Source organism: Schistocerca nitens, chromosome 2 (genome assembly GCF_023898315.1).
Source record: "Schistocerca nitens isolate TAMUIC-IGC-003100 chromosome 2, iqSchNite1.1, whole genome shotgun sequence".
NCBI classification, from domain to species: Eukaryota; Metazoa; Arthropoda; class Insecta; order Orthoptera; family Acrididae; genus Schistocerca; species Schistocerca nitens.
In genome coordinates, this window is record NC_064615.1 from 478,434,100 (window position 1) to 478,446,238 (window position 12,139).

Here is a 12,139-nt window from a genome sequence, read left to right on the forward strand (position 1 = left end):
TGAAGGAATTCAATCAAATAGCTTCCTATGATATACAAAACTCATCTGACTGGACTTCTCAGGGTATATCCTATGCTGAGAAGAAGTCCACATGAAGCCTGTAAGTCATGATTTTTGCTATGTCTATGAATTGTTAGTTAATAGAGGTGGACGAATACAGAACGTTTGGTTTTGTCAACAATCCTTCTTGTGAGTGTATGGCATCTACAACATTCGTCTTATTATTCTTAAAAAGGCGATGGCCACAACAGGAAAAGCACATGTAGAGACCATTCGATAACGTAACACTAGACCAAACAAACTTAAAAGAGAAACCGTATCCAAAGTCCATCAACGTATATTGTCACTGAGAGGCCTCAAATCACATTATAGCATTCATGATAGCGTAGAACTGAATACTCTACAGTTATACCTGTTATATTCAGAAGAATCTTCCGCTTCGTCATTTTGTAGCCAGTGAAGCATATTATCACAGGCTGCTATCATTTTATTCATTCAGTATTCATGTGCTTTCTTCTGGGAAATCTGTTTTTATGCGAGTGCCTATGACTAAACACTTTCCAACATAGCACCTGATAAAGCTGTAGTATTTGGGTTCGGAAATTTGGCCAGACAGCATGCGTGAACTCAGTGATTCCTGTTCTAGATAGAATAAAAACACCTGAAGCTAATGTTCTGGGGTAACTAAGATGGAAGTCGGCATTAAGTTCTTGACGTCATGACAACTTCCTTATTTTTACCTCCACGGCCGTTTTGCAACCTTCTTGTCGAAGATGAGCGACTGTAGGATGATACAATACGATTTAGACAAAATTTCTAGTTTGTGTGGTGAATGGCAGCTGGCTCGAAATGTACAAAAAATGTACAAAAATGTAAGTTAATGTGGATGGTAGGAAAACAAATACGTAATGTTTAGATACAGCATTCGTAGTTTCTTGCTTGACGCAGTCACGATGTATAGATATCTGGGCGTAACGTTGCAGAGAGATATGAAATGAGCATATGAGGACTGTGGGAGGGAAGACGAATGGCAGACTTTGGTTTACTGTGAGAATTTTAGGAAAGAGTGGTTCATCTGTAAAGGAGTCCGCATGTAGGACGCTGGTGTCATTTTTTCTTGAGTACTGCTCAAGGATCTGCACCAGGGCGGATTGAAGGAATATATCGAAGCAGTCCAGAGGCGGACTGCTAGATTTGTTACCGATAGGTTCGAAAAACATACAAGAGTTATGCAGACGTTTCGGGACCTCAGGTGGAAACCTATGGACGAATGGCGACGTTCTTTTCGAGGAACACTATTGAGGAAAATTGAGAGAAATGGCGCCTGAAACTGACTGCGGAACGATCCTACTGCCGGCAACATACATTTCGCTTAAGAACCACGATACGAGAAATAGGCTTATGCAGAGGCATAAAGCGGTCGTTTTTCTGCCACTCTACCTGCGAGTGAACAGGAAAGGAAATGACAGTGGTACATGGTACCCTCTGCCAGGCACCGTACGGTGGCTTGCGGAGTACGGTATGTACGTAAATGTAGATGTAGATATAAACTAATGACGTTACACAGGACATAATTGGTCAAAGCTGACGGGTGGAATGGAACACTACAATTGATCCTCTTGGTATTATTTGGCCCCTGTTAGCATTTGTTTTGCAGTCTGAAACTTCGACTGCATACTTAGGTAACACAGGTGTAGGAGAGAGACTTAATTGCTCTGCTTCCTTGTGCGTTTTCTTCTGTAAACTGCACTTCTGCTGCAATGCATGGACGCTTTTAGCTTTGCTATCGTTGGGGGATTGCCAGTGAAAACTTCTTTGTGCATCTGTTGTTCTTATTGCTAACTGTAGCGGTTCTAGGCGCTACAGTCTGGAACCGCGCGACCGCTACGGTCGCAGGTTCGAATCCTGCCTCGGGCATGGTTGTGTGTGATGTCCTAGGGGACTGATGAACTCAGAAGTTAAGTTCCATAGTGCTCAGAACCATTTGAACCATTTAGTTTGCTAACTGTAAGTGATTCAGTCTTCTCGCCAATCGATCTGGGCACTTGTGTGCTCTTTCTTTACCGCAAGGGATCCGAATTGGCGGTAATTTAGACCTAACACTCGCTTCATTTCCAGTCCATTGCTTGTTTCCGATCTCCCCTCATTGATGGATCCAGTTTACCATATCGAAATTGAAACTGTTTATCGCAGTGTTTACAATTAATTCCAGTTTCCACTGTTCACTGTTTTGGCAATTTCATACACAGTCCATCTTCTACAGTATCGGCAGTACTTTTACAAAATGCACTGGATACGCTGCTGCTTTGCTTTATACACTTATTTTGCAATTTAAGTTCGCATTATGTTTTTTGCTATTGCATTGTCTCGTATTTATGTTTAAGTTCTATAATCTCATTTAGTAGCAGACTGACGACCTCATTTGCGCAGTCTTTGTTGCCAAGTTTGAAACTTATTCTGTAGTCATTACATTTACTGCACGCCCAGATGCCCGCATCTCGTGGTCGTGCGGTAGCGTTCTCGCTTCCCACGCCCGGGCTCCCGGGTTCGATTCCCGGCGGGGTCAGGGATTTTCTCTGCCTCGTGATGGCTGGGTGTTGTGTGATGTCCTTAGGTTAGTTAGGTTTAAGTAGTTGTAAGTTCTAGGGGACTGATGACCATAGATGTTAAGTCCCATAGTGCTCAGAGCCATTTTTTTTTAACCACGCCCAGATTTTCCGCTTGATGTTTCCATTAACACATCTATAATGGTGTGCCTTACATTTTACGTACATGACACCTTTCTACGGGCTGTTTTCGCAGGAGCAAATGTCGGCGCTCATTCTTGCGAGCAGCCAAGTCGTAAGATGACGTGGTCGCAGCACTCGAGTCTTCACTTACATAATTTTCAGTTTTGCGTTTGTTACTTCCGCCACTTTTGTTATTGTTTTACACGAAATACACTCCGTTTCACTGTATTTAAGACACTTTTCTCCGGAATTATTAACTACATTTATGGACATACTAGGCTCCTAACCCAGCGCCATCTTGGACCTACGGAGTTCTTATGGCAACGTTTTTCTAGTACTCTCATTGAATATCACTTTTTACTACATCTTATAAATACACTATCAAGATTTTTATTCCATCTAAGGCTGTCTTGAAGCCAGACACCCAGAAATTATGTACTGGCCACGTCTGTGTATGACACCTGAATTTTTATGTCCTCTTCACTATTTGTTGTATGTTTTCAAAATTTAGTGCTATTGTTTTATTTATTTATAATCAGCTTTTTATGACTGACCCAGTTTACAATACCGTACTACTTTGTGTCTCCGATAGTGTTTACTGAAGTATTTCTTCCGACTTACTACTGGCCGGCCGGAGTGGCCGAGCGGTTAAAGGCGCTACAGTCTGGAACCGCACGACCGCTACGGTCGCAGGTTCGAATCCTGCCTCGGGCATGGATGTTTGTGCTGTCCGTAGGTTAGTTAGGTTTAAGTAGTTCTAAGTTCTAGGGGACTTATGACCACAGCAGTTGAGTCCCATAGTGCTCAGAGCCATTTGAACCATTTGACTTACTACTGAGCGTGTTAACTGCAACTGAATTGTGTTTTGTGACGGTGTATACTCAACATCAGATGATATACATTAATCAAATGTAGAATGGACCCCAATATCGACCCTTGTAGCGCATCTTTATTATCATGATTTGTCGAAAATCATTGAAATATACAATCAGATGACAAATAAAACTCCTGTAAGTACGGTTCTTACTGGTATATCTCCTCTTAGTATTATTATTCCAGAAATGTCTTGTGCTAGGAGGATGGTGACTCCAGCAGCTGTGCCTGTTAGAAGAGCAAGGTGGATTGAGCAATGACGAAAATAGCGGGTGATACGGTCAGGTGACGCATTTGGCTTATCATCATGATAGTGACCTATCGAGTTATACATGGCGCTGGCTTTAGTTGACTACTGCCACTGCCCGATTGTGGAAGCAGTGGTTGGGAATACTACCTCACAGGAAATATAAAGTGCAGATTGTTTTGACGCGTTATGACACGTGACACAACCTTGCACGCTCGTTGAGTGCATTCAGACACGTCCGACCTGAGACCTCAAGAAACTCTAGTTACTGTACTACACGCTTTTGACTTTTTTGAGAAGGCTTTTTCTGCGTAATCTTTTCGACCGTGAGTTACAGAGAATGGTCCGACAAATTCGAATATATATCGACAATCCTGTTGCGACGTATTACGGAGGCTACACCGTAACGGGAAGAGTAGTCGTCAGAATAGACGAAGAGGAAAAAATTCGCGGTAAGTAACAACAGTATTTTTTTGTGATATGCAATTCGTTTAGAGTAAGGACTTGGTTATCTGTGACGTTCATTTCATATCATATATTAGCTAATCCGATGTAGATAGTAGAAAATCATAATCGCACAGAAAACAAGGTCTTGAGGAGCAGTTGGAGCTATCATCTGTGTCTAATAATGACAGATGACGATGTTTCTCTAGGCTAATGAAAGAATTGTTGTAGGTTATCAATGATTGGAGAGACAATAGACGATTTACTTTGACCGCCGAAATTATACAATTCGTTGATGTTCTTGCCACGTCATTTAAGGCTTTAAACTTCTGCCATCCAGTTCCGACGTACGGCACCGGTATGATTTCCGCAGTACGGTACCGGTATCTGTAATGATCGTTGTGTAACAGTCTGGATTGTCTGAGGTGGGTTGAAAGATGACTCATTGTTAACTGGCGAAGACAGGGAATGAAACAATGGAAAATCCAGGGCGGAGTAATCACAATATTATGAAAAGGATAGATTGCTATTCATCATGTAGCGGAGATGTGTCGCAGATAGGCGCGACAAAAAACAAGTAAGCCTTCGGCCGAAAAGCCTTCATCCGAATTAGACACACATGCAAGCATGCACGCTGGTCTCGGCAGACGAACTGTGAGGTGTGTGTGTGAGTTGCTTGTGCGTGGCGTGTGTACGTTGTGCAATTAGCGCGCTGGTTTTGAGGGGTGGAATGACATAGGTTTACAGCACAGAGTTGCCTTCTTGCTTTCTAAAACACGGTTTCAAATAAATATTTAGAACCATTGAAACCTAATAGTGCGGTCAAAAATCTAAAATTCTACAAGACATCTTCTGAAACTAAGAACACTGTTGAAGCAGCATTAATAAAGAGATCTGCCTTAGCCTTTGTTTGAGCTGTGGTGCTATTTGCAACATCCTTCCGCGTTTTTCTTTTTGTATCCAATTCAAACTGAAATTAGAAATACAATGAATACAATATACACATTCCTTGCTTATTCCGGATGTTGACGGTCTGTTGGTGTATGGGGCTGACGATGGAAATGAGCAAATATCAGTAATATTGCACCGACAGGGATGGATCTGAAGAGGTTTGAGCACAGCCTACAGTCCACTCACCACACTCCCGATTGGACACAAACTTTCCTCTGTACCCATTGGCCACACAGGATGTATCCACCCACAGCCAGGTGGGAGGGGCACACCAATAGTATAAATACTGGGGCAGCTACAATATTTTGACAATTAGAGACAAGATGATGAGTATTACACATGTCAAAACATAGTGGTATATTAACACTGACACCTGACTCCAAACCCTGAGCTTTCTGTTACTCTAAAAGTCTTGGCTGAGTTTTGTGCTGTTAATTGCAACCACTCTATGCTAGATACAAAGAGTAATGTTCTAGTATTATCATTAAATACAGCAAATTTTTGGGAATGCATGTTGTAACACTTCTGTCACTAAATGTAACTGGGTTTTCTCTTTTGATGCTAGTCAGTTGTCAGGATGAGCATCACTGCAATGGGCATTTAATTCTAAAGCATTATGTCAGGGTGAAAATACTAAATAAATTAATTTTTCACTCTTAACAACATGTGGGCAGGGTGGGTTCTTCCTTGGCTCAGGTATGAGGTAGAATGAAACAGCATTTTTACATAAGATAACTTTTATTGAAAGTTTCGTACAACTGTATCTTACTGGATGTTCTGGTTCGGAGAACGGCAGCTGTGTCGTTTGCGTAGCCTTCTGCTGCGGCAACAGCGGCGTCTGATTACGCGTGGCAGTGTGTATGTCGTGTCGCTGTCTCGCCCAGCTGACTGGAGACGCGCAGCGCGAGGTGGCCCGTTTAATTATTGCGAGCGAAGTCATGCATCGGATGGTGATACCTTGGATGTGGCGTCCCAGTGTTTCTCTTCTCTAAGCGACCGCGTGTGTTGTGCGTCGGCCAGCGGAGCGGCGCGGCGCGGCGGGGGAAGGCCAGTGTTCTGGACTCAAACAATGGACTCCCGCTTGCCAGTCCTCGGCTGTCAGATCTTCATCCCAGCTCACAGGTGACTGCTGATGTGAGGCTGTCTCCTTCCCGTCCTCACGAGTCACCCGGGTACGTAAAAATCAGACTTCAAATACCTTTTAACTTCTGTCTTCTGGCGCCGAGGCTGCTGCTTGCTATTCCATTACAGCAGCGGACTTGGTGCGTCTGTGCATGATGTAGTCTCTTCTTGCATGACGGTCTTCAGCACCGAAACTGACTGAAAACTACTGCTACTCTTCTCTTCTTCCTTCGTCTTCTTCGTCTCTCATCTGTCGGGCCCACTGCGTCTCGCGTATTTATTCACTTCAGTTTACTGGAGGTGAACGACTTCATGGTCATTGCCTCTTCTGTCACGTTGAGAAGCTTCTTGAAGAATCTTCTTAACGTCGGTCATTGGCTCTTGGAATGTAGGCGAGGGCCTTTGATCACATGTGAGAACTGAGAAACACGTGAGCCGGTCATTGCCTCTTCTGTCACATTGAAAAGCTTCTCGAAGAATCTTCTTAACAACAGTCATTGGCTCTTGGAATGTAGGCGAGGGCCTTTGCTCACATGTGACAACTGAGAAACACGTGAGCCAGTCGGGCGATGCCCTGACGGCTGAATCGACAGCGCCCGCTTATGTGGAACTTGCTGACTTCACGGTCATTGTCTCTTCTGCTCTGCTGTTCTGCCCGCTGTTTGCCAGTATGTAACTCTCTAAACTAAACAAAGTTTTTCATTTATATTCTAATTTCTACTTCACTTTGATTTCACTAATTTATTTACTTAAGTACCACTCAACATTCTTCCACCCTTCGGAGAAATTCACCCTCGAATTTACCACTCAACATTCCTCCACTCTTCACTCAGCAAAAGCACTAACACAAGCAATGAAAACTCTTGATTTAGAAGATTGCACACGCTTCACATTAAGTATGTTGAAAATACTTTATCACTTTACTAAAGCACTGTACGCTCATGAATCACATAGTTCGCACATAAATGGTTATAATAAGTGTAACAAATCTTGATGACAATGAATAAACAAATATAGATTATTCACTTAGAAAGTTACATAGCAACACCTGTTTAATCTAACCTATATTAATGCAAGAATTTCTATTCTACAGTATTGTTTACTTTAACATAAGACTGTTTAATAAAGATTGAAGTACGATAAACAAAATTAAATGCACAAAAGTAACCACTGAAGTACACTAGTTAAGAGTGTGGTATCCAGTTAACAGGGATTTGATGAAGTGTCATATTATGATTTGGCTTATTTTTTCGTCTTAAATAAAACAAAACTGTACAAAGCAGAAACATCAACACAAAGGTTCCAGATATACCCGTTCCTAGCATTATAATTTTAGTTTTGTGTTCACTTTTTAATTTTAAGACATGTTGCATCATAACATTGGCATCAATTTTTCCTTGCTGTGAGTTTATGCACATATCTAATGACTTCAGAAGGGAACTGTCAAGAAGTCATTGAGTTAGGATAGGTTTTGTGAAGGAAATGCTTGTATGGGGTTTTCTGAAAAAAGCAAACATGGTTATGGACCTACCAACCTAGTAAAAACAAAAACAAAGAAAAGAAGGAATATATTGTTAACTACAAGATCTACATGTTTCTACGTTCACTTTTTTTTCTTAAAAAATAAACCATTATCATTTATTAATTATTTACATTTGTATACTATCCACAGTCTACTAAGATTCAACTAGGACATTCGCACCCTTGGCTGAAGATTGTATGGTGCTATGTCTGTATGTTGCGCTGGCGTGGCCACTCCTTTTCCTTTTCGGGAACTTCCTCCACCCTTCGGAAAAACAGGCACTATTGTTGAAGGAATTACATCTGGAGCGCCCTTAAAAGGTTTTAAACGACTTGCATGCACAATGGTAGTTCGGGTGGGCAGTTGCAGTTTAACGTTGACTGGTGACGTGATCTCAATAATTTGATAAGGACCTCTGAAGTTTGTTACAAATTTCTTCGTTTTTCCTTTCGCAATGTATGGGGCTGACAGCATCACCCACTGACCGATTTTGTAATTTGGATAATTAGCTTGGGCATTACCTAATCTTTCCCGTCGTTCCAAAGCCTTTGTATTAGATTTTTGAACCTTTTTCCATATATCCTTCATCACTAGACCGAAATCTTTTACTGTTTCTCCGACTTTTCCGTTTTTCTGCCTGATTACATCAAAAGGGGACGGCATTTTTCTCCCATAGACCACTTCATAAGGAGACATGCCAGTTGCTTCATGTGTTTTGGCGTTGTATATCGACACGATTACTGGTAAATACGTATCCCAATTAGAATGTTGTTCGTTAATATAATAACTAAGCTTCTTGCCAATTATCCGATGAACTCTTTCTGTGCGCCCGTTGCACTGAGGGTGTAACGGAGTTGTGCGTAATTTACGTATTTTTAGTAAGTGGCATAGCTGTTTCATTAATTCAGACATAAAATTAGATCCCTGATCTGTGATAATAGCTTCAGGTACGCCAAATTTAAGTATCCAGTTGTTAACTAAAGCTTGGGCAACTGTATTTGCTTGCTGATCTGGGAGACTCACCATAGCTAGATACCGTGAAAAGTGATCTATAATTGTAAGAACATACTTATTACCAGCAGGTGTTTTATGAAATGGCCCGTAGAGATCCATTCCACAGATTTGAAATGGACATGAAGCCTCGAGGAGCCTCTGTAAGGGTATTTTTGAACGAGAAAGTTCAGCTCGTTGCGCGCACGCAATGCAATTACGAACGTACTGCGCAACATCCTGCTTTCTGGTTTGCCACCAAAATCGCTGTGCTACGCGTCTTTCGGTTGTCCGCTGTCCACCGTGTCCTGGAAGGATATGATCGTGGGCCTCTGCCATTATTTCTTGTCTAAGGTGTTGGGGAACAACAATTCGCGGTCCAAGTTTTGTTTTACGGCATAATACACCATCTTCAAAGCAAAATTGTTTTTGAGTTGCGTATTTTTTGCATTCTGTATCCTCATCTTGTACCTTTCTCCAGTTCTCAGTATCTCAGCCTGTTGCTTCCAAAAGTGCTATTTTCCGACTTAGACAATTTGCATTCGTGTGTTTTTTGCCTGGTTTATGGATAACTTCGAAATCCATTTCGGAAAGACATAGGGCCCAACGGGTGAGACGACTAGATGGATCCTTTAACCCAAGCAACCATTTTAAAGCTGCGTGGTCTGTAATAACCTTGAATTTCCTACCATACAAGTGGCATTTAAAGTATTTGATGCCATAAATAACACTTAACAATTCTTTCTCCATTGTGGAATAATTTTTTTCTGCCGTTGTTAGTTGTCTCGAATCGTAGGCTATGGGGTGTTCCGCGCCATTAATATTCTGACTCAAAACAACTCCTACTGAATGACCACTTACGTCACAGGACAAAATAAATTCTTTATTATAATCTGGGTAGGCTAATACTGGACTGTGTGTTAACTTACCTTTAAGGGTTTGAAATGCTGATTCACAATCTTCAGACCAATGAAATTTTGCACCCTTTTTCAATAATTGGGTTAAGGGTCGGGCAACTTCAGCAAAATTTTGAACATATTTTCGGTAATACGATGCGAGACCAATGAAACTTTGTACTTCCTTAACGCGTTGTGGTGTTGGGAAGTCCTTAACTGCCGAAATTAATCGAGGATCTGTTTTAATTCCTTTTTCACTAATGACATGCCGTAGGTATGTAACCTTTGTCAATGCAAAAGTACATTTTTCCATATTTAATGTTAATTTAGCTTTTCTAAGTCTCTGAAAAACATTACGAAGACGCACAGCATGTTCATTAATGTCTTTGGAGAATACAATAATATCGTCTAGATATACACAACATTGCTGAGTTTTGAGTCCTCGCAATACTCCATCGAGTAGTCTTTGAAAAGTTGCTGGTGCATTTTTCAAACCGAAAGGCATTCTTTTAAATTGCCAGTGGCCTCCAGGGGTAGAAAATGCTGTTTTATGCCTATCTTCAGGAGCAACGCCCAATTGATGATATCCGCTACGTAGATCGATTGTTGAAAAGTATTTACTGTTACCCAAACTGTCAATGATATCCGTAATGTTTGGAGGAGGATAAACATCTGAGATAGTTTGTTTGTTAAGGTGTCTGTAGTCACAACAAAATCTTTATCGTTTCGTACCGTCGGGAGACTTCTTTGGAATAATTACGATATTTGAATTATAAGGCGAATCAGAATATTCTATAATTCCATCTTTTAGATGCTGTTCTAAAAATTCATCCAGTACTGGCTGTAAGTGATGTGAAACTCTATAAGGCTTCCTATAAACTGGGGGGCTATTTCCTGTTGGGATCCTATGCTGTGTGATATCTGTTGCTGGCAGTGGACCTTCTGCATTAAATAAATCTTGGAACTCAACTAAAACTGCTTCTATCGTGTCTCTATCCTTTCCTTGCAAATGCTCAATCTTCTGGCATAATGCGGTTTTATAGGCGTCTGGTTTCTGACCATCATTAATATCTGACCAAATGAAATCTTCTTCTTCAAAAGTACCGACTGTAGCTACTAATATTCCCTTATGCAACTCTTTGCCCTCCACTCTGAAATTGTCAATATGTACCGGTACTTTTCTTTCTCCCTCAATGTCTTGAACCCGTACAACACTTCTAAGTACAAAACAATGTAATACATCTAATTCCTCATTTTCCTGTAATGGCTCTATTAGACACACTGTATCTGTAGGAACCTCAGGGTCAACGGTCATCCAGAAAAGTTTTCCTGAGCCAGATGGTATCTGATCCCTCAAATCAACCTTCAAGGACGTTGCGCTCAGTGTAGTTGATTTCGCCTTCCGGTTGGGGAAATCTTGCAGCAGCAGGCCCTTTGCAGCGGTGTCACCTAGCTGAAACACTATTCCGCTAAGTTCTACAGTTTGCTGTCTGAGGTCGATTTTAGCGTGATGTTTATTCAGGAAATCCAGCCCTAGGATCACGTCGTACCTGTCAGTTATCTTTGTTACCACTTCTACATCTTCTTCAAATTGTACACCGTGAATATAGAAAATCAATGATGTACATCCTAATGACTTCACTGTACCTCCTCCTACCCCATTCAATCTATACCTTGGAGGGTCACATTTCTTTTCTCCAATGCATTCCTTACTCACTATTGATACATTTGCACCTGTATCCACCAGTATCCTTGCCTCTTTATCCTGTATGGTAGCAGATAACCAGCATTCCGCCTTCACATTCCCCTTAATGGCATGAAATTTTATTGGGAACGCCTGGCGGCGGCTCCGACATTCCCGTTTGAGTTTAACTGATTTCTATTTCCAAAAACTTTCTTAGACCTGCATTCCTTGAATGTGTGACCTATTGTTTGACAATTAGTGCATTTAGGTTGTCTGCAGTTTTTTGCTATATGTCCCTGTCGATCGCACCTAAAACATCGTACTCCTGCTGAAAATACATTTCGCTTCTCCTTGTATCTGGTGGCAATGTCTATTTCTTCGAAAGCCGTCACCACAGATACAGCTTCTGCTAAATTTTTTAGGAAACTCTGCCCTGATACGACGGGACGTTTCAGGAGGTAAACCACGTAAAAATGTATCCAGAGCTCTATCTTCTGCCTCTTGTAAAATAACTTTATTTGCTTCATCACTAGTTGTCAACTGATAAGTATTGATATTAACTTTTCTAATCCTATCTGCAAAGCTTTCTAACGACTTGTTTTGCCTCTGAGTGATAGTGTTTAATTTTTCCCTATAAAATCTACAGCTGTTCTGTTTTTGAAAACTTTTAAGCAAGCCTTT

The 12,139-nt window shown here is 41.3% G+C and overlaps 1 protein-coding gene across 1 annotated transcript in view; it reads left to right on the top strand.

Moving 5' to 3' along the window:
• The first annotated feature begins 4,171 nt into the window (after positions 1-4,171).
• LOC126235108 (uncharacterized) overlaps positions 4,172-12,139 on the top strand; it is a 74,341-nt gene continuing 66,373 nt past the window's right edge. Inside the window, exon 1 of the mRNA XM_049943843.1 lies at positions 4,172-4,301. Within this exon, the coding sequence (XP_049799800.1) occupies positions 4,190-4,301 (112 nt within the window). The 5' untranslated portion in view covers positions 4,172-4,189. The remainder of the gene's footprint in view (positions 4,302-12,139) is intronic.